The sequence below is a fragment of the Diadema antillarum genome, unplaced genomic scaffold (assembly GCF_040938485.1).
Source record: "Diadema antillarum isolate AM-2024a unplaced genomic scaffold, OU_Dant_1.0 seq00000049_RagTag, whole genome shotgun sequence".
Taxonomy (NCBI): domain Eukaryota; kingdom Metazoa; phylum Echinodermata; class Echinoidea; order Diadematoida; family Diadematidae; genus Diadema; species Diadema antillarum.
Genome location: NW_027271158.1, coordinates 281,791 through 304,841, shown reverse-complemented (window position 1 = coordinate 304,841; position 23,051 = coordinate 281,791). Strand labels below are relative to the sequence as shown.

Here is a 23,051-nt window from a genome sequence, read left to right as displayed (position 1 = left end):
CTCATCTCTTGCGCCATTCAGGTCAATGTGATTGCGCAATAACACACCGAGTGACAAGCAAACGGGGGAATCCCCGTGAACGTACAACGTATTGGAAGCAGCTACCAAGGGAGCATGCAGCAAACATGTCATGTGTGTGGTTGGATTAGATTACATGTTCTTATTTTGGGTGCATATTAGTTTGATTTTCTTCGTTGTGTACTGAATGAAACACAAACAACAAGGACTTTTAAAAAGCATAACAACGAAAACAGGAATCAGGAATAAACACAGGAAGATATAATAATGATAATTTTTCAATGACCGAGTCGGACCGTTTAGGTAAATGTAATGGGATTTATGCATAAATTGTTCATATTACCTAAGTAAAAAGAAAGCTCTTTCATGAAGCGAGAAAGTGAATATATGTTGACTTTCTTTAAAATTTTCTTATAATATTGTTGTCCATAAGAGGATGACGTCATGAAGTGTAGGATAGATTCCTTGTCTAGTGATAACAACATTGAAGCTTTAACTATATGAATGAATCTATAACTTTTGAATCGATTTTCCGATTTTCCTCAACCTGAAATTGATGTGTTCTACTAATATTGATGCTTCCGCTCAATCCACATTTATATCTGGGCAACGGCTTCCCAGGGATGCCAAGTTCAAAAAATTTTTATAAGTGAGATTTTCATGACTCGGCATCTCGGCGCGCGAATGTGTGCGCGAGCGAGGGTGTGGGAGGGGATTTTTCCCCCTCCCACTGTAGGGAGCTTTTTCAATTTTTCGCTCTTAATGATGCGATCAGGTGCATGTATACTTAAGTGACTATTTTTTACTTATTTTGAAAGACAAAAGGGAAATATACCTTCAATTGCAACTATCACTTTAATAATCCTTTGAGTCATGCTCATTATTATAGGCCAAGTTGCAGACTTCGCCCGATGCGTGAGAAAAATGGGTGCCATGCGTGAGATGGCCCTAAATTGCTTGGGTCTCACGCAGAATGCGTGAGACTTGGTAGCTCTGGCTTCCTTTCACCCTCTGCTTGCTACATTACAGTACTATCTGCTCATAGGTTAAATGTGTGTAATTTGTCCACATTTGACGCATTGGCACAGAAAGGGTTAATAGGGAGCTTTAGATTTTATACGCGCGGACGTTTAAAGGGGAAAAAACATGGTCTGAGCGTGCGCAGAAGCGTGCGTCAACTTGACGTGCGCTTCTGCGCACGCTCAGACCATGTTTTCTCCCTTTGAACGTCCGCGCGTCTAAAATCTAAAGCTCCCTATTGTCTGCCAGTAGCAGGTAATCGATTTGATGCCCCTCGAAGCCGTCAATCAACCTTACCCTTCGTCCGATTCGTTCGATGCATACACTTTACACGAGACTGCATGATTACAAGTTGGTGTAAGAGAAAGGGAAATAAAATGCAAATAATACCGACCGGTTAAGAATGTTTCTGTGAAAATACTTTCATTTTATTTCGTTTTGTTTAATTTCATATTTACTTCATTAAAAAAAAAACACCAAAAAAATACAAGCACAGTTAGATGCACATAAATGACATGATTACACAAATTCATCACAGCATTGTAATAAGGGAAAATACTGTGAACTGAAGTAAAATAAATAAAGAGGGTTTTTTTTTTTCATTGATAATCGCGAACAGGAGAATCACATGATTAATTTGATTTGATGATTTATCGAAAGAAACATGCAAAGTAGTAGCCCGAAGGCTAAATCATAATGCATCATATTGAAGAAAAAAAACATATCAATTACATCAAACAACATACATTGTATAAACATTTCAACGTTGACAAATACCGATTACACTAACATAACAAATACACAGCATCATATCAAAGCGATAAACAGTTTATTCCAATTATTATACAAAATATATTACTTTCAAATGATAACCATAGTTATCAACATTCACGTACGCACACACACACGCATACACACATACACAATTCATTTCTTACATGGCTATAACAACACCATAGAGTTTTAATGACAAGACATGTAATGCAAAATCTTCACTTTTAGCATTTACTTTTTAGAATTTGAGTGAAAGCAAATTGAAGAAACTTACTCTGAACTCGGAATGCTCACATGCAAATTTGAATGACCGAAAAGACGATTCCTTGAATTCCGACTAATCTGAATGTTTTTAATAGGCATTTTAAATTGAATGATGTATATCATAAATTCTTTGACAGAAAATACATTGCAATGCGCAGTTGAGTGTATTCTAGTAAAAATTGCTAAGTACGAGAATAAAACAATAAAACACGGAGGATCTTTACAATTTAAATATGATGTAAATCCTAAATTCTTTGACAGAAAATACATTGGAATGCACAGTGGAGTATGTTCTAGTAAAAATTGCTAAGCACGAGAATAAAACAATAAAACATGGAGGATCTCTACAATTTTAAATATGCTGACGGACAGTAGAATCTAAATCTATTAAAGAGTTTTTTTGTCCACGAAAAAAACAACAACACATGAAATCTGATTAAAAAACACACATGTCTCTGTCTTGAGATGTAGTAAAAACAAGTATACTAGTTCATCATTTCAAAAAAAAATTCTTAGATCAGAGAACAGCTTGTATCAAAGTATTTCTTGGGGAACACGCACAATTTGTGACGATTTTTTTTTCGCTCAATTTGGAATTAAATTGTTAAACATCATTATCGTCAATGATGCTTATGTGAACATTTTGCCGGTTTTGATAATTGCCATGATACTCTAACACATTCTAAATATTCTATGTCCTACATAGAGTACTATTAAACGTCTTTGTGAATCTCACTGTCAACCAATAAAATGAAGGAAATTTGTGTAAAAATTGATATGAATACTTTACGCTCGCTAGTTGCAGTATAGGTATGTTGGTCTTATTGTGCTTTAGAGGGACAATGAGAGATGGTAATGATAGTCTTGGTTGAGATGGGGCTTTGCTAGGTTTCCAACTGTTTTTGTGTAAGATAATGAGACTTCTCTTATGAAATATAAAAGAGCATTTAATTCTCAGAGGGATTCAAAATTTATTTGATGAAAATTGGTTTGGAATGACGGAAATATCCAAATTAAAGGGATCCCGATAAAAGGTGGGACCCACCTGGCTGAGTTGCATTGGCTTCCCATCAAGAACAGAATTGATTTCAAGATCCTACTGCTCACTTTTAAGGCCATTCATAGTCTGGCCCCAGGATACCTGTCTTCCCTAATCGAGCGACGGCAGCCTCGCCCTGGCCTTCGTTCATCTGGTCTTACTCTCCAGATGCCCATTACACACCTCAAGGGATACGGAGACCGGGCATTTTCCTCTATCGCTCCTCGCCTATGGAACTCCCTTCCATCTTTTCTCTGTGAAATTGACAAACTGAATCCCTTCAAAGCCTCACTCAAAACTCATATTTTTCACCAGGTATTGAATTAATTGCTAACTCTCTCGGAGGAATCTGCGCCTTTGAATATTTCTATAACAGATATATGGCACTATACAATGCTGTGGATCATCATCATCACCTTTTAGTAGAATCGTTTTGTTTTACTTTGTTTTTGTATATCTCGACCATTTCAAAACCGATTTTCATCAAATGAAATTTGAATTCCTCTTAGAATCACATGCTCCTTAACATTTAAAAAAGTTAAAAGCTGAATCCACACCTCGACCAATACTATACTAACCCTCTAATGGATCACAAACTTGAGAAGATTCCTGATAGGAACTGGGTGCCTGTTATATGGGAACTATCATAGAGTATTGAGGGCAACTGCGCTGAAATAGTTTAAACTTTTATGATAAAAGAATCTTTCACAAATTTCGATGGAAAATCTTTCTTCCTTTCTGCAAATTTCAAATATTCATCTGTATAATTTCAACACCATTGCCACTCTAAAATTTGAGAGCTGTCTGCTTTTGATTTGCCAATATTTTCGTTGATGGCGGCAGATCATTACAGCAGAAACATTATGCTCACTACAGCAAGTGCTTCTCAGAAGCTGGCAATATGCCAAATTATAACACCATGAACTGACATCAAAAGATAAATATATATTCTATTAACCTGCAAAATTTGACGAGTTTAAACACTATAACGCATAACGAAGCACTAATGTGATGTCTACACATTTAAGCTAAATAATTTATAACTATATTTTTGAAATTTGCACAAATTAAAGAAAAATAAACAAAACGCCGAATATATTTGACGTGAAATGGGCCTTGAAGACGCAGGTAAAGTGTCAATGTTGTAAGCAGGCATGTGTGTTATGACACAGTACATCCCTGTAACACAAGACTATATGAAAAAGTTTATCAATATTACAAATTCAATAGGCCCTATGTGAATTTCTACAAAGATTTTGAATAAATCATGTTTGAAACCTAGTTCATGTAGGCATGAGTCTGCCCTCATTATGCAGACACCAGTAACCACCTGAAATTTTGCCAACATCTTTGTAGTTATAATTACTTCTTTGTGCTTTGTTAAGATCCTGCTTTTCCTCACATAATACAAGAGTCAGGAGTGTAATGGAAATGCATCCATAAAAGTTGCTATCTCTGTAAGATACGCTCTCTGTCTTTAGATAGGTTGTTTGTTGGTTTTTTTTTTCATCATCTCGCTACGGATGAACAGGTACACGTTCTTGAACTCAGAAATATGTCACTGTATTCTCGACTCTGAAGCACATGGCTCGTTTTTCCCCCTCCATTCTTCCCTTCAAGGTTGGGGCAACTTGTGGAAACCTGTGGTGATATTGAGGGCTTTGTTCAGCCGAAATTCCAGGTGTTCCTTGCGTCTGTACATGGGGAGATGCAGCACAACGTACCCCTGGCAGGTGTTTACTTCCGGGCACATTTTCTCTGGTAGTTGCCCGCGACAGTCCTTTTCCCCGCCCATGGGCCACATCCGAGGGCCGATCACTCCGAATCCACCAACAGGTACATGTGTGGCTCCAGTAAAGAATCCTACGGGAATACAATGTACTCATATGCAGCATATGTTCAGATACATATAGACATATAAACATATAAACATGTATATATATATATATATATATATATATATATATAACATATACATATATATATATCATATATATATATATATATATATATATGTTCATATATATGTGTGTGTTTACATTTTAATCAAATTCTTATTCATTTACATCATCATTCTATAAGCATTTCAGGAAAGGGGATGAAGGAAAGGAACTAGTATAGTGGCCACAAAGATTCTCTTTCATTCATGTCATCATTTAACAAAAAATTCAATTTCGACGCTTCGATTTTAACGTTTTGTCATGGCAATTACATATAGGATCGGGTGCTTATGGTGTTGCCCAGTGCCGAATGTATAACGACGCTGAAAATGTTAAAATCATTCCTACAGTTTTACAAACACACAGGTGAATAATTACCCACAGAAATAGCCAGAAAAACAAAGACAAATCAGAAACAGTCGTCTAATACTGTATAAAGATATCAACACTCGCGAGTCTAAATGAGGACCACAGGGAAAAATTGCTTCCACCAAGCAGATGCTGGCTTTTGAATAAAAAGAGCACTGTATTGCTAATCATGGTTTTACTTTCTTACGACAAACTGAATCTTTGTACCCTATTTATTGCAGTACCTGCTTAAAGATTGAAAAATTAAACTCTGCTGAGCATTTTTGGTAGACTCCCAACTTGACACTGTCTGTTCCAAAGTAGTATGACATGGTATTTCACAACAGAATATTATTAAAAGACTTACATATATGCAGCGGTGGTTTTTTCTTTCTTTCTTTTTTCTTCCAGAATACATACGTGGAAGTCTTAACGGTATCAAAGCTGTTGACTGTTGTGATATGCAAGGAAAAACTAAGGATTGTTTGAAGCTCCTTCGTAAAACCAACTTACTCAAGAACTCTCTTTTCTCTTCCTCTTGAAGACTGTGAAAGACTTCCCAGAACATCTTGATGACACGATGTTCTCTTGTGTATCCTTGCTCGTACCGAAAGCTCTGAAACAAAGGTTTTTATGTTTTTATTTATTTATTTACTTAAAATCGATGCATTGTGTATATCTCGATCGAAGGTGACTTGCAGCAATGTAGCAAACGTACTCTGACGACGGCAATAGATAAAAGAAAGACCGAGCGTAAAATCAATTATCAAGCTTCTGCAACATCAGAATCACATATTCAAAAGCCAATTGAGAAAGATTATGGGAACTTCTTATAAAGTTCAAATACTTGAGGACTACGTTTACTAGTTTCTTAGATTCCAAGTGTCTCACTGCACCATAAATCTCGTCAAAGATCTGTGAAAAAATTATCGTTAGTTCACTTTTACTTTTGCATGAGTCTTTCATACCGGTTTTCATCACTGAAAGAAATGATTGAACCGAAAAAAGGGGGACAGCAGAAAAACGCGTTCTTTCGGGCATTTAGGGGTAAGGTGAAGAGGCAAATGGAGAGAACAGGATAAAAATGCGAACTGAAGGGAAAGGGGCAACAAAACGGACCTCCTCAAACGCCATCCAGTCGTACTCTCCACCGAGGAACAGCTCCCTCAACTCTTGCCACTTAAAAAGCCTCTGGATGATTTTTACCGGAGTCACTTCCATGAATCCACTTTTGAATGCCTGCACCTGCTCTTCAGCCGTGTGGTATCTGGAGTACAGCTCGATGTACTCTTTGCTGTTGGTGGAGTAAAGACGGGGGGGGGGGGGGTGAAGATCTGACATATAAGATTTAACATGTTTTAACATTTGGGGGAAAGTTTCCCAAAACATATCTGCAGATTCAGTGAAATATTGGTGACACACCTGGTGAAAATCTCAGGAAAATCTGTTGATCCGTTCAAAATATTTCGACTTTTGAAGTTTTCTCTAGGTTTATATATTGTAGAACTATAGAATTTGAGATGTCACAATACTACACTAATTTTTCAAGTCGGTATGTACCTCCACGTGATACAGTAGTTTGATAAGTCAGTATCAACTTGTCAAATTTCATAACAATTTTGTAAACAGTTTGAAATGTCTATTGTAATTTGTATGATCGGAGTTATCTTGTCGAAGATAACGTTGACTGTTCAGTAGATATGAAAACTTCAGCGCAAAGCTGCTGAACACAAAGCGCATTAATTAAAACCTACACATTGGCTGTTGTCACCATCACTGCATCACCACCTTCTTTTAGCTCCTTGGTCTTTCCTGTTGAGTCGTCTACAGCAAATGTCATCTCCATGGCTTTAAGGTCTTCTTCAGAATACTGTGATAAGGACTGAATGCTCTTGGCCATATCTGGTTCTAGAAGCTGCAGGTCCTCCGTGCTGGGCACTCTGTGAAACATTAGTTGATTTGTTTATATTATTACAGTTGTAACATATCAACATGGGACTTTTGACTTAAATCGATGATTCAATCATACTTACTATGAAAGCAAAGTTAATGACACATGTGACATCATTCACTGCTGACCTGAAAAACCGAACAAACATTTTGATCCTTGACCTCAAACGACACTAATGATCTGCATATGATATTTCAATATTGACTACTGCATTAAAGAGGCACTACACCTTATGGAGACACATTTGTGTCTCCTTAATGTTTTTAAACTGCATTGCATCGATCCATACTTTACTGCTGACAATGCTTAGCACACATTTTCCACGCACTGTCTCCCTAATGCTGGATCCATATTATAGTGTACGCAAGTGACAGTGGGAGGGAACCATCTTACTATGGTAATAAGGTTCAGTTATTATCAAGCATAAATGCAGCACAGCCAACGCACAAATGCCAGTATGCAAAAATTGGTACTGACATGTTCATCATGATCTTCTTGTAGAAGAGATCCGGGAAAGGAAGAGTGATGATGACTTTGTTGTAGATCATCAGACCAAAGAGTTTCCCAATGGCCTTCAGCATGTCTAGGTCATGAAAATCCTGTGTCAGTGGATAAAAAATTACGTAAGATGCTTTATTTAAAAAAAAAAAATGTTGTTATAATGGTCTTGCGATTACTTTTGATTCTTTCTTCTTCTTTATTCTGCCAGGTAACGCAATAAGTTTAGTTCCAGAACTGGAAAATACATCACCTCACTGTATACGAGTAAAACTGTTATGTTTTCCTTTGCTATTAATCATTTACATGGACCTTACTGGAACCTGGATTTCATTAAAATCAAACTTGTTTTAAGAGGGCTGATGGACGGAAGATCAAGAAATCCAAATTTATTTTCGTTAAAGAATTGCACACACCTTGTTGAATGGCTAAATTGCAAATATCGGGTAATCTTCTAATCGTCACATCATCTCTCCTTGATTAAAATTGAATGATATCATTTACACACCTTATTGAACCAGCATGTTGTAGATATGGCTGAATCATTTATTCTCTTGAAGACAGGATATTTTCCTGGCTCGAGAAGCTCGTCAAAGAACATCTGAAAGAGTTCCTGGTAGGAAATAATAAGTTAACACATTGATAATTTAATTTTCACCAATTCATTCCAACATACCAACAAAAAAAAAAAGGAGAAGAAAAATAGGGCTGCTGCAATACCATGCACTAGATTCCTTTATTTTTCGCTATTGGCAACATCTTCGCACTCCCTCCAAATAAAATGAGGATGCACGAAAGCGATATTGTCTGAAAGGCAGTGGGCTCGGGACATAATCATCCACCTCCGGTACATCCCGCCCGGCAGTGACTACTTCTGGAAGAAACTATATACTTCATCTCTTTGAAGAAGAATAATGTCTGTGAATCTAATAGAGATATTCAAATGATAGAGTTGAACTAGCGTTTGGCTGGGCTTTCAGTGGGAGCAGTTTACTGCAGTGATCCGAGTACCATTCATGATGAACAATCATGGTAACATAATCTTCTTTACTCAGGGTACTATCCATTGCATTCCCACGACTTGTACAGCACTGACTTAAACACCTAGGTCAACAGGGACAAAATGGGTGAAACATGTCGTTTATTCATGTACGCATAAGACAAGACGAATGTCCAATGCATGATCTCCTAATCAAGATTTAGAGCTTTACTACCTTGAACAGGGCAATGCCATGATACAAGGGTGTAGTCATTGATCACAGAATCTTGTCCCTACAGAATTCTTTCTTCTCTACAAAGGAACAAACACTCTGGCAAAGAAGAGGAAGCACACAGCCGTTACCTTCATTGGTCCTCCGCCATTGACGCCCAAGGCAACGTCATTGATGAAGTGAATCTCCAGTGGCTTCCTGATTTCTCCCACAGCCCTCAATCGAACATTTTCAATCGCCGATTCTACAACCTTCTCCCTGTCGATCTCAAAGCCAATTTGCTCAGGGACAAAATTCGGGACACATGGATGTGGATAGAACGGGGCAAAGGGGTTACCTCCTCCTGTCATAAACAGTTCCTGAAGATTATGGAATTGGCATACATATGCCTCAGCCTGAAATGTGAAAGAAAGCAAACTTAATGAATATTCTGAACAGTCTTCGACACGAGTACTGTTAAAGATATCAAGTAGTTAAATTCATTGGATTTCGTTTACAAAAAATATCAATATGGAGCTGAAAATGAAAAATCGAATGCCAAGTCGATCTATATCTACTTCCTTGGTTAGTCAATGGAAACATGAATCGTGGCCTTTAAAGACATCTGACCGCTACAGATAGGCGCTGCAATGCAGGATCGCCATAAGAATTTCACATCCAAAGGCCTCTGTTGACATATGACCACTGTAAGGGGATGACCACTAAGGTAGGGTTGATTACAAATTGTTCATGGTTTGACAGGACTTCATCAGTCACTCACTACAAAACATGGAAACAGTGTAAAGGATTGTACCTTGTTACTGGTTACAGGTGCTTGTTTCAAATTTGACCCGTCCCTCTCCACCATCGCCTTCAGGGTACACACCTATACACTTCACCTTGGCTTTGAACAATCAGTATACTTGAACAGTACAAACAAGCCTTGGAAAGTATCATCAGCCTCCATATCGTGTGTCTGTGTACACATGATGTTGACCACGTGCCACGTAAAGACAAGTCACTCTTCCCTTTGATTTGTCTTTCAGCCCAAAAAGTTTGGCCGGGAGAGCCGATGCTTTTTCCTTGAGCGTTCACTCATGGAAATAGGTGAATTCTAATTTGAACCATATTCTTTTCACGACATTTTTCCCTTTTCTTTTTATGCGATAGCAATCATCACTTTACCACTACTTCTCTAATCTAAGCAAGTTACGCAACCACCTACTGGTAGGCACCTACCGTCTGTTCCACGGCGAATTCTTCACAAGCTATCCTCCACTTTACTGACACAGGAAGCAAGAAAGGAATTTCCACCAGGGAAAGTGGCTTCGTGACCTAAGAGAGTTATCGACGATAGAAGTATTAAAAGAAATATTAACTGTCATGACACTCACGGACATCATTCAAGGATCATTCTTCAAAGTGTTTCATACTCAAAAGCGCTCGAATTTCAATTGTCTCAAAGAACATAATAGATTCCTTGATGACTATATCTTATAATTATGTGACATCACAAAAGACACCAATGTCTAACAAATTTAACTTGTACCTTTATTGAAGATACTTCAATCAAACATATACAGTTAAACAAACTACGTGCCTTGGAACAGAGAAAGTTTATTTGCCATGTCTAGATTGACGTTTTCCTCATTTTGAGTCTTTATATCACTTTTACAATACTCTTTTGATGTCTATACACTGCACGAGAATGTGCCAATTCAAGGATAAGAACACTGTTTACGCTGTAGTACCAGTGCGTAATGGAATGGAGGCAACTGTGCCAGCTTGGCTCGTTCCTTCTCGGAGTAGATATCAAGATGCTTCTTCACCACAACAGACTCCAAACCCTGAAGGTAGAAACTCTCGTCAGGAATTATTTTGCCGCCCGAGTGCGCTCCATTTACCTGGAGAAAAAAAAAGAAGAAAAGATGAAGCTTCGTTAAACAAGGCTGATGTATGAAGGAATTATAAGAGAAAAATGTCTCGAAGCTATATAGGAAGGAAGCATAAGTTCGGGAGTTGATGACGACTACCTTGGAGCGAAAATGGGCTTCACAGTCAAGTTGACTCTCACACCGGTAAATGAATTATAAGTCAACTGAGCAAAACAGTGAAAATTGCATTCAAATCAGGAGCGAAGCAGGAAGGCTTTACACGGTATTGATTTGGGAGTGCTCACATTAAAAGGCTGTCTCGCTTCAATAGAGGGCAGGTCAGCTTTGGAGTCGGTTCGCGACGTGTAGACAATGTGAATACTGTGTTTTCACGCTGTCCTGAAATCGAGTAAGAACCAGATGGACGCACGATAAAGGAAATGTCCAAATTCGAGAGGAACTTCTTAAGCTCCAGCAGCAACTTCGTGGACGGTGGCAAAATCTTAGTGTAGCCATCTTATTTCCTCGGTCTTCTCTAGGAATCGTACTAATTGCTTATGCTTTTGATTGGCTTTTTGACCAAGTTCAGGGACGACTTTGTGCGAAATTGAAAAATTTGATATACGTATGGTCATCATGTGTTAATTTCGGAACAGTGTGACGCCACCTTTTGATACATACGATACAAGTCCCCTTTCAGAACAGATCAGTTCAGAAGGGGCCCGTTGGTAAATGCATGGTCGATTGTATTTCATCATGCTAAATTGCTTTGCCCTACTCATATACCTGACACTACATGGTTTTCCACACTTTTGTTTCCTTATAACTTCATTAGTCATTTTCATTGTGCAATTGCGAACTTTCCTAACCGAAGTAACCCTACCGCATGAAGGAGATTCAGAGTCTTCAGATATACATCTTCGCGGTTGAGGTTTATGTATGCCTCTGGCCCATGTAAGCATTGGAGAGCCTTGAGAAGCACGCTGACAGTCCTTGCCAAAAGTTCTGGATTTTGGTACCACCACGCACCTGTACATGCGAGGACGGAAATGTAGCAAAATAGGCGTAAAGTTTAGAAATTAATGATAAGTTCAAGAACAGTTTACGCAGAGTATCAACAAACAAAAAAAAAAACACATGAAGCACAAAATATGGATCATCTTTAGTGCGCTTCCCTGCCTTGAAACCAAGCAACGACACTCACATAAAGAGAACGGGAAATTAAAAACAAAACAAAACAAAACCCAAATCCAGCGTTACCAGCATCTTGACATTATATTGACATCAACACCCTCTAACAAACACTCTCAATATCAGAAGTCCTGTCGTGTCAAGTAAACAATTACAGATGGACAAACAGCACACAATATAATACAGGGCGTGGAACATGCAGCATATGTATGGAGAAAACAACTGCATGCTATGATACTAAGTGTTTAAATCTTGAAGACGTGACACACAGTTTTGACATTTTTTTTTATTTCAAAACATAACAGAAATTGTATGATTGTTTCGTCTTGGAGTACGGTATATTACACGACGTAATAGAATTCAATACTCCCAGCTAGGCCCTACATTTAGGTATGGTTCTTTCACACACATACACACACACACACACACGCAAAATCATACGACTTAGATTTGAAACAAGATAAACACCATGACCACTTATTTTACAAAATAAGAATCTTGGGCAAAGCAGTAGTGGGATTTGATAACTCAAACACAATCTTAGTTTGTCTTGGAGGAAAACACTCACTCAGAATCTTGAATTTCCTCTTGTCTTTCTTGTTCAATTTGAGAAGCGTCTTGGACAGATCCAAAACGATCTCTCTGCTCCACTCCTCTTCCACCCTATCAAAAGTGGGACACTCCAAGAGAATAGGGATCAGACGTACGTCCTTCCTGTTGGTAGATTCGCACAGAAACGCTCCCAGATCCTGGTACACTCTGTGGATCACCTTGGCCATCTGCGGAAGATTGAAAATTCGTCATTATCGTGGGTTTGCATTCTACTACTGCAATTGTGCGTCAAAGAACAGAAAGGGGGGGGGTACATTAGTATGAATAATGTGATAAAAAGGTGTTAGAAATACTGTTCCAGTCTCAAAAATGGCTGCTACCTTGAAGTCAGGTTCAAGCTATTTGGGCTGTAAACTATAGGTTGAAACATCGAGACCATTTCAGATACTAGGTGTTACAAAAAACATTTCCCACTTTTGATCCTTAATAGTTCAAAAACTATATATCAGATAACACTGACATTGATATGGGCAATAGCTGAATAGTGTACAATTTTGTTGGAGGCAATTTCACAATGACAGCATAATTCAGTTTCATCAAATTAAGCATTTTTCAGTTAGGTTTCAGATTTTGCTCTATTTCAAAGCTCTGTACAAAACTTTAACTTTGCACAGAAGTCAATTGGTGTGTATGAGAGTGTGTAGTTGACACCCACACAATGGTCCTGAACAATGGCCAGGATTGGAATGTTCCATTATTTATTCATGAGGAATTCCACTATCACAGTTAGTCTTTATTCATTCTGAAATGTGGTGTATGCAAGCACGTGGAAATATGTGCTTACTTTTTTCATGTGCATGCATTTCACCCTTTGCCATCAATTAAGACTAGCAGTGCCCATGTGCAGGGCAATCCATCTTGAATAATTAATAGAGCATTCATTTGCCTTGGAGCAGAGCTCTGAACAGGTGAGTATCCATGTCCATTGTTCAGGGTTATTGTAAGTACACACTCACATACACATCATAAGTTCCAGTGTAAAGTTCAGGTTTTTTACAGATCGGGGTTAAAATTTGACGAAAATCTGGAACCTAACTTTGAAATTAATCATGGATTTCATGAAACTGATATAGGTTTTCATATTCAAATCACCTCCAACTAAATTGTACACTATTCAGCTATTACTCATATAAATGGCAGTTTTATCTGATATATAGTTTTTGTACTATTAAACATCAAAAGTGGGGAATGTTTTTTGTAACACCCAGTAGGGGAGAGCGGGGAGAAGTGGGACATTATTTCAAGTTCGCCGATTTTCTTCTTATATCTTTTTATAGAAGAGATGATTACATTTCCTTTCGGGCTTGCATGAAGGTTCATATGGTAGGTAACATAAAGAGCTATAAACTGGGGGTGGCACTGTTTTCAATTTTCTGCAGTTAATAAAAAGAAAAAACCTTATTTTGGGGGAGAAGTTGACCCACCCGTGGGTCAAGTGGGACAACGGCAAGGGAGAAATGGGACGGTGTTTGTAAAGTGTGACATCCTATAGAAATGTCGGAAATGCCAAAGTTGGAAGGCGTAATGAAACATTGGTAATGAAAACAGTCAAACATGCTTTAAAATGATCTTTATTTTAACAAAACAAGTTTGAACAACATGTTTGAAAATCTGAACTGTTTTACATGTAATGCTATTATTAGGGACAAATGGGACACGTTGTCCCAACTGTCCCTCACATGGCATATACATGAATATGTACGACTGCTCAGTAACCACGCAGGCATTTGTCAAAAACAAGTTATATTAGTTGCATATCAATAAGGCTCACCACCAGCTTCAATTGTGCCCTTGAAATCATGAATACAAAGACAACAGGTTAATTAGCCTGATTTCAAAAAAATGTCATATTTTGGGGAAAATTTTCAATAGCAATTTATACATACTTAGAATTTGCCGAGCTGCATGGCTTTCTTAGTGTGATGTATGGTTGCTAGGGGCTTATTGTAGATATAAGCCAATCGCTGATTGGTTGAACAGTTTTTGATTCAGAGAACGTGTCCCACTTGACCCGCGTCCCAACTCACCCCGCTCTCCCCTACTTTATATGCCCACTGGTTTTATTACGTAACAGCCAATTCTTGCATGGAACGATGGGATTCAGGATCAGAGGTTGAAAACAAAGGTCATTATGAGTTGGCTACTGTCATTTTCCAGTCGTAACTATACAACTAATCCTGTCCAGTGGTGCACTGAAACGTGGTAAGGATAACATAAATACTGTTGGCTGAAAAAACAGTGACTGCATGAAAAAGAGGAGAAATTTTGATAAAAATGTGCGTTGCTGTTAAATTGCTCCAGTTCTCGATAATTTCACCAACTAGCAGTGAAAAAACATGTTTCAACACTCTGAGAGGTAATAGACCTCAATTGCAAGTCTTGTGGTGCCTCACAATAGTAGTATCATTGATGACATATAGAAAAAAGGTAAAAGTTTAATACATATCATATATATGTAATATATGTATATATATACAATAAACAATAAATCAAAGTACAATAAACTCATTCTTATTGGCGAAATAATGCATTACTAGTTTATTTCTTGATTCTTCGTTATATATATATATATATATATATGGTATAGAAACATATCATTATATCATCATAAGTGTATGCATGTTTTTAGGGAATGAAGAAACAAACCTGTTTCAGGACATGATCCTTGTCAGCGACGTGATGGTATGCTTCACGCAAAGCATCCTGATCGACATCAAAGTGCTGGTCATCATCCTCAGTGTCCACATAGCTATTAAAGGTGAAGGGCAGAATATGTTATGTCCTCATGCGGTCATTTTAGAGATATAACAAAGAAAACAGTATATCAAAAGTGACGTGAATACAGTTGAAACATACAAAATAATCTTTTCCAAATGATAAATGATGTGTGCAATTTAGATGAACGCGTGAACTATTATCAAAATACACTGGTATGTAAATTAATGTAATGACTTGCTGGGAAATAGGAGCAATAGGAACATGTGGCTGCTTTGGGATTGGAGATTGAGTGTGCACCTTCTCATTTTAAAGCTGACCCGGAGTGCACAGTGTTTATAAAATGACCTAAAAACTGTCATCCTCCACATACGTGACATATAATTTTGCTTCTTGAGAGCAAGTTACCTGCTAGGCTATACTGCACTAACGGGATGGTAAAGTTTTGGTTGAGACGGAACTTGAGGTTTCCAACTTTTATTTGTGAGGTAATCAGGAACCTTTTATGAAATATGAAAGGCATAAAATTCCATGAGGGATTCAAAGTTTATGTCATTAAAATAGGTTTTGAAATACCCGAGATATCCAAACAATTTGATACTAATAAAAGGTAGGACCCACCTTTTATTATAGGATCGCTTTGTGTTGCCTTGTTTTTGGATAGCTCAGCCATTCCAAAACCAATTTTCTCAAATGAATTCCTATTCGAATGGTATGCTTTTTAACATTTCATAAAGTGGTTTCTGAGTTTCTCAGAAAAAAATTAAAAGCTGAATCGCCATCTTAACCAATACTGTATCATCCCCTTAATCCCTGCTACGTGCTGTAGGCCCTATTACGTTCAGCTCTCTTAAAGCATATTTCCTGCTCTAGGGATTCATATGAAAAATAAAAGAAACTTGCATCGCTTTACTATATAACGCTATCTGGGTTGGCTACATTAGGTGCAACATGTGCTTTTAGATTTAGTTAGGTGAGTGGTTACATCACAGGGTGCCGTGAAGCTGCGATACTGCTTCATATTGTACACACCTTATCTAATATTTTGTATTTTCGTGAGCCTCTAATGTGCCAGATTGTTCTACTCAAGAATGTACACTATTTTTCTTCATTTCATTTCACTTATACATTTTCAACAAAGAATATAACTATACAAAACACATACTACTAATCAAAGCAATATACATATCTTAAATATGTCAAAACATAATCACATAATAAATTGTGCAGTCAAGATGCATGATATTATTTACTAAATGATGTTGAAAATGGAGGGAAAACTATAAAGAGCAGGGCTTGTAATATGCAGCCATCTCTAAAACTCATCTGATAGACATGATAGAAATAAACAGAGCTTAAAACATAATCACATTAATTCATTTGGAAGTCATGTGACAAAATAATGCTCACTTTATATAACCACTTTGGATCTCTGCCCCTCCCCCCCCCCCCCCCCCACCCGCGCCACCAAAATTATTCAAAAGGTCGTTGGATTATGAATTCATTCTGATTGCCCGGTGATGCATAACAATACATCCCATTGCTCACAGTTTAATCAGAGCCAATGGAATACAGTACTCTCCGCATAAACGGTAGTCTCTGGCAGAGCTTTTCTTACCCGATCAAGCGGAGTACCCAATGAAAGCGATACCCGATTACGCGGAGAGTACTGTACTCACCAAAAGTCACTGCTGACTCGGAAATCAGAGAACAATGAAGACGGAGAGAGGACCTGCTCCAGCTTTGACTGAAGGTCTGCTGTCAGCTCGATGTCATCCCAGCTTCGCTGGCTTATCTCTTGCAACACCTTCCCAAGCCTGGAGTCACTTGCCATGACTGCTATTACTGTATACTGTTTCAATAGAGCAGGACAGAGGGTGGGTAACTTTAGCCCTGTTAGTGTTAACTAGCACTGGCAGTCTGTCCCTGTAAACAATTTTGATGATATTACGATCGAACCGGTGGTGGTTTTGAGATGGGTAACACGAACAGAATCGGCATGTCAGATAATGAAGTATATAATATATGGATACTGCTGCGGAGTATACTGCGGATGAACATAAGCTCGATATTTAAAATCATGTCCCCTAAGGATCTCATGCATGAAGATAGATATCACGGTCAACTCGCATGGTTGCTGATTTCCTTGTTTAGCACTCTTCAGCGAATACAAGAAACAGCAAAGTGAGCCAGTGTATGACCATGCAGACATATCAAGTTCAAGTTAATTTATTTTCATTTGAACAGAATAAAGGATACAATACATATTCGTGTATACAAATAATGTCAATTTTCACATCAATTTTAGGTCATGACAAACTGACATTCAAACTATGACAATTACGCTTCTTTTCATATATGCAATACATTTTAACATAAGTTCTATTACAACTGTCTCTCATGCACTAATGTACTTCAACATCTTTGGTCCGCTTTCTGCAATCATAGCTGTAAACCCTACTATCGTGTTAAATGGAGTGTTTTAGCTGCATACGACTGGCATTGGTTGGTACGTGGCCTTACATTACGGAGACTTCGCTACCGTGACTCGGCTGCATAGTGTGATTGGATATCGCACCGACTAGACAAAGATATTCAAACATGGGCGTCACCAGGGGGGGTGCGTTGGGTGCGAACGCACCCCCCTTCAGATCCTTAAAAAAAAAAAAAAAAAAAATCAGTCTGCGAGTGACCTCAACGCCGGACGCTTAATAATTATTCTTTTCTATTTTCTTTTTTATAGTTTGCACCAGGGACACACACACAAACACACACACACACACACACACACACACACAAAAAAAAAGCTCGTCGGCAAAAACAATACGCACCCCTGGTTCTGGCAGCGCTGATTTTATACATATCTATCAGTATTCTACAGTGTTTACTATCTATCGACCGTACGGATCGGAGCACTTACTCAGTATACACGTTTGCATGTACCTGTGCTACTTACAAGTATGTAGGGTCTATGTATTACTAAAACTGACCACATTGCCAGCCCAAGAGCGAGCCTTAGCCTCATTAAAAAAAAAAAATGGAGGGGCAAGCATATTTTAGTTTTGCCCCCCCCCCCCATAATTAATGATTCCCGAAATGAGAAGATTTTCTTGCTTTTGAAAGAAAAAAATGTTGGCCCCATAAAGATATTGGACGGCAAGCGCACCATTTGCCAACCCCACATAATCATAATTCCCGCGATGAAAAGATTTTCTTGCTTTATTGTTAGAATTCAAGAAATCTGTCCAATTATTTCACTCAAAAGCAGTGGCGTAACAATGGTAACTACGGAGGAGGGGGGGTGCGCCCCCTTCCAATCCGCTGGTTAAAAAAAAAAGATTTACCGAAATAGTAGTTCAAGTGTTAGTAAACTGCATGCTTTTGAATGAAAGGGTGATCCAGAAATAAGATATTTTTCTATGATTTCCTTTAACCATAATTAAATAGGCATATAGCGTGAAACATTGTTCAAAAAGCCCGGACCCGACAAAAGATTGTGATTCCTGGTCGGCATTCTGCATATAAGCAGGATGTGCGCAGTGTACTCTGTACATCCGAACGAAGAGTCGCTACAATGTTGCGCAATGTGATGTAGAATGTACACCTTTGTACCTTACGCTTCGTAATTATCAAAGCTAGATCATTGACTTTGCAGTGTTGCTTTACATACTAGTCTATATCAAAATGTCTTGCATTGCCAATAAAAACACTTGACCTGGGGTAATTCCTAACTTTTCCATGTATATAATACACACACACAAACAAACACGCACAATTAGTTTAGGGGATGCTCTGTAAAGTGCAGATTTTGGACATCCTTTCCCCGCTTGGTCACTTTGACGCCACCTCGCTGGTCATACCTCCCCCAGTCATGAACATAAACCCACACCCTTGACTACCACTGGATCTAGGGGGAGGGGCGCATCGGGCGTCCCCCCCCCCCCCCCTTTCATTTCCAAAGCGAAAAAAATAAATAAAATAGCTGCAAACGGCAGTTTTGGGACAGTAAAATGTCAAAATTTTCAAGCTCGCTCGCTCCTCTCGCTCGCATTTAGTCCTAATGCCATTCTCCTGAAGTTGCTGCCAGTAATTGCCGGCAGTCGCGCCTGGTGCGCCCCCCCCCTTAATTTCCAAAGCGAAAAAATATAGCTACAAACGGCAGTCTGGGGACTATAAAATGTCAAAATTTTCAAGCTCGCTCGCTCCGTTCGCTCGCATGTAATCTTTATGCCATTCTTCTGATGTTGCTGCCAGTAATTGCCTGCAGTTGCGCCCGGTGCGCCCCCCTTAATTTCCAAAGCGAAGAATTAGTCCTAATGCCATTCTCCTGAAGTTGCTGCCAGTAATTGCCGGCAGTTGCGCCTGGTGCGCCCCCCCCCCCTTAATTTCCAAAGCGAAAAAATATAGCTAAAAACGGCAGTTTGGGGACTGTAAAATGTCAAAATTTTCAAGCTCGCTCGCTCCGTTCGCTCGCATTTAATCTTTATGCCATTCTTCTGATGTTGCTGCCAGTAATTGCCTGCAGTTGCGCCCGGTGCGCCCCCCCCCCCCCCCCTTAATATCGAAAGCGAAAAAATATGGCTAAGAACGGCAGTTTTTGGACTGTAAAATGTAAAATTTTCAAGCTCGCTCGCTCGCATTTTATTGTTATGCAATTCACCTAATGTTGCTGCCAGTAATTGCCAGCAATTCCGCCCGGTGCCCATCCCCCTTAATTTCCAAATCGAAAAAATATGGCTAAGAATGGCAGTTTTTGGACTGTAAAAATGTAAAATTTTCAAACTCGCTCGTTCCGCTCGCTCGAATGTAATCATTATGCTCTCCTGATATTGCTGCCAGTATTTGCCAGCAGTTGCGCCCGATGCGCCCCCTTCAATTCTAAAGCGAAGAAATATAGCTATACAAACGGCAGTTTGTTTGTTTTTTACTGTAAAATGTCAAAATTTTCAAGCTCGCTCGCTCGCTCGCTCGCTCGCTCGCATTTAATTATTACGCAGTTCTCCTGATGTTGCTGCCACTAATTGCCGGCAGTTGAGCCCGGTGCGCCCCCCCCCCCCCACCCTCCTTTATTTCCAAAGCGAAAAAAATATGGCTCCAAATGGCAGTTTTGGGACTGTAAAATGTCAATATTTTCAAGCTCGCTCTCTTCGCTCGCTCGCATTTAATTGTTATGCCATTCACCTGATGTTGCTGCCAGTAATTGCCAGCAGTTGCGCCCGGTGCGCCCCCCCCCCCCCTTTAATTTCCAAAGCAAAAAAATATGGCTACAAATGGCAGTTTTGGGACTGTAAAATGTCAAAATTTTCAAGCTCGCTCGCTAGTTCGCTCGCATTTAATTGTTATGCAATTCTCCTGATGTTGCTGCCAGTAATTACCGGCAGTTGCGCCCGTTGCGCCCCCACCCCTCCTTTATTTCCAAAGCGAAAAAATATAATGGCTCCAAATGGCAGTTTTTGGACTGTAAAATGTCAAAAATTTCAAGATCGCTTTCTTCGCTTGCTCGCATTTAATTGCTATGCCATTCACCTGATGTTGCTGCCAGTAATTGCCAGCAGTTGCGCCCGGTGCCCCCCCCCCCTTAATTTACAAAGCAAAAAGATATGGCTACAAACGGCAGTTTCGGGACTGTAAAATGTCAAAATTTTCAAGCTCGCTCGCTCCCCTCGCTCGCATGTAGTCGTTATGCCATTCTCCTGATATCGCTGCCACTAAGTGCCAGTAATTTGTCGTTTCACACCGTCATTCCATAATCCATTTATAGGGGGTACAACCCCCTCCGGCACTTCCACACCCTCCCCCCACCCTTGCTCGCTCCCTCGCATACTAACCCCCCCCCCCACCCCCCCCCCCCCCCCAAGATGAAATCCTAGCTACGCCGGTGCCCTCTCCCCGCTTGGTTTCCCTTAAAGGTAGGGGATACCTTTTACAGACCTCCCAAAATGCAGCAAAACATTAAATATGAACCTCAGGGGACTTGTTTAGGCCACTGCTGAGAAATTTGGAAGTCAGCAGTTATCTACAATTTGAATAATGCACAAAACTCAACTACTCAGTAGTTCTTTGTGTCAGCCACACTTAAGCCTTTTTGTTGCAGTCTTCTGTATTTTTTATCTATAAACACAAATCTAAAAGTATAAGAGCTGATGTAATAACAGAGTGTGTGGCAAGAATGTATATAGAAATTTTTGTAAGTTTTTATGAACTTTCTTCGCAAAATATACATGATGGACACACATGCATTGCATGGGTCTGCAAAGGTAGCCTAGTAATGTACTGGAATTTACGGTGAGCCCCGAAAAAAATTCAATTCAAAATCTAACGGTCAATAAAAGTGTACTAAATGTTACCCTCCACTTTCAATACTTTATGGGAGTTTCTAAAATGATACTCTCTTCAACATACCATTGTATTTGTACAACTCTTCATTTGAGGCATGCAAATGGGATTCCCTACCTTTAAAAAAACCAGTAAAAGTCTAGGGATTGAGAGCTTCCTATAGTCTAAATATCTGTTCGAAAAATCTCGTAAACAATTAGTGTCAAAACGCACCCCCCTTGAAAAAAAGCTGGTGACGCCCCTGTCAAATGTCAACAGCTGTTCATTCATACTTACCACTCCCTTTCACTGTATCCACGTGGATCTTCTGCAAATAACCAAGGGTTCTCTGCCGACAGAAACAACCTGTCACCGAGCTTTTAAGCTTGGTCGACACTTCCAGGTGTACTCGCCACTCACTGCACTTTCTATGATCGAAGCTGCCGTATCGACGCATTTGCATGACGGCCACTTTGTCATGTAGTGCTGTTATATGCTGCTGATCGGATAGAGCAATACACGGCACTTGTAATTGGGGCGAAAACCCAGGCATAGCAATGATCACTGGCGCTTCACTGTGATTGCGCAACAACCAACGCAAGATGCGCGAATGGGCTGGGGGAATCCCCGTAATCTCAAACGGGGAATTCCCGTAATAAAAGAACTCGGTGTGAGCAACGTAGCAAACAACACGCAAATTCGACAACGATGGACTATTATTGTGTCACCCCCTTACATCATGTTTGTGATGAATCTACGTGGGAAGAAGTGTTATATCCCTCTAATCATGTTGAGACTCAAAATTAAGCGGGCATATAGCGGACTTTAGCCTCATCAGTTGAGGGTAAACCTGGGTAAACATAATCTTATCAGTATCAAGCTTTGCAATGGCAAGACATAAACACATCGCAAGGAACTATGAGGCACATAATACGGTGAGACTACTGACTTACGAACTCATTGAACTATATTACTGAAAACATTTGGCATCAATATCGTTTAGGCGGAATGAGGAAATGCTTGGCAAGATAAAGCACAGTGTCAGCTACCGTCACTTCAACATTCTACAGGGCAATAGTTTTTGCCTTATGGTCGATATGTCATGACAAGAACTGTAAACGTAAAAAACAACAACAAACACGAGCCGAAGGGGAGGGGGTTAACCGCCTCACCGGCCAACCTATTATCCGCCACTGAACCCTTGCAACTTAAATAATCTAATGTGCAAATATGAATATCATTTTTAGTCTTACTTATTAGCGAATATTTCAAAAGTAATATGACACTGTATGTACTAACATG

At 39.2% G+C, this 23,051-nt stretch overlaps 1 protein-coding gene across 1 annotated transcript; it reads right to left on the bottom strand.

Annotated features, from left to right (window-relative positions):
• Positions 1 to 2,711: 2,711 nt before the first annotated feature.
• On the bottom strand, positions 2,712 to 17,268 carry LOC139725556 (probable E3 ubiquitin-protein ligase HERC4). Its single transcript, XM_071636647.1, has 13 exons — positions 17,114 to 17,268; positions 15,366 to 15,468; positions 12,676 to 12,886; positions 11,800 to 11,945; positions 10,794 to 10,946; positions 10,282 to 10,377; positions 9,195 to 9,422; positions 8,361 to 8,465; positions 7,832 to 7,953; positions 7,158 to 7,343; positions 6,523 to 6,697; positions 5,917 to 6,019; positions 2,712 to 4,978 (listed from the first exon to the last, which is right to left on the bottom strand). Exons 1-13 carry the CDS (start codon positions 17,266 to 17,268, stop codon positions 4,731 to 4,733), a joined length of 2,031 nt encoding a protein of 676 aa, XP_071492748.1. The 3' UTR covers positions 2,712 to 4,730.
• Between the last annotated feature and the right edge of the window lie 5,783 nt (positions 17,269 to 23,051).

Bases quoted from the DNA above. Each gene is read 5' to 3' on its own strand.
- LOC139725556 (XM_071636647.1), bottom strand. From the start codon at position 17,268: ATGGCAAGTGACTCCAGGCTTGGGAAGGTGTTGCAAGAGATAAGCCAG. The intron at 15,469-17,113 runs GTGAGTACAGTA...CACCTTTAATAG, and splicing joins CGAGTCAGCAGTGACTTTTG to CTATGTGGACACTGAGGATG. The intron at 6,698-7,157 runs GTAGGTTTTAAT...CTCCACCAACAG, and splicing joins ATGGTGACAACAGCCAATGT to CAAAGAGTACATCGAGCTGT.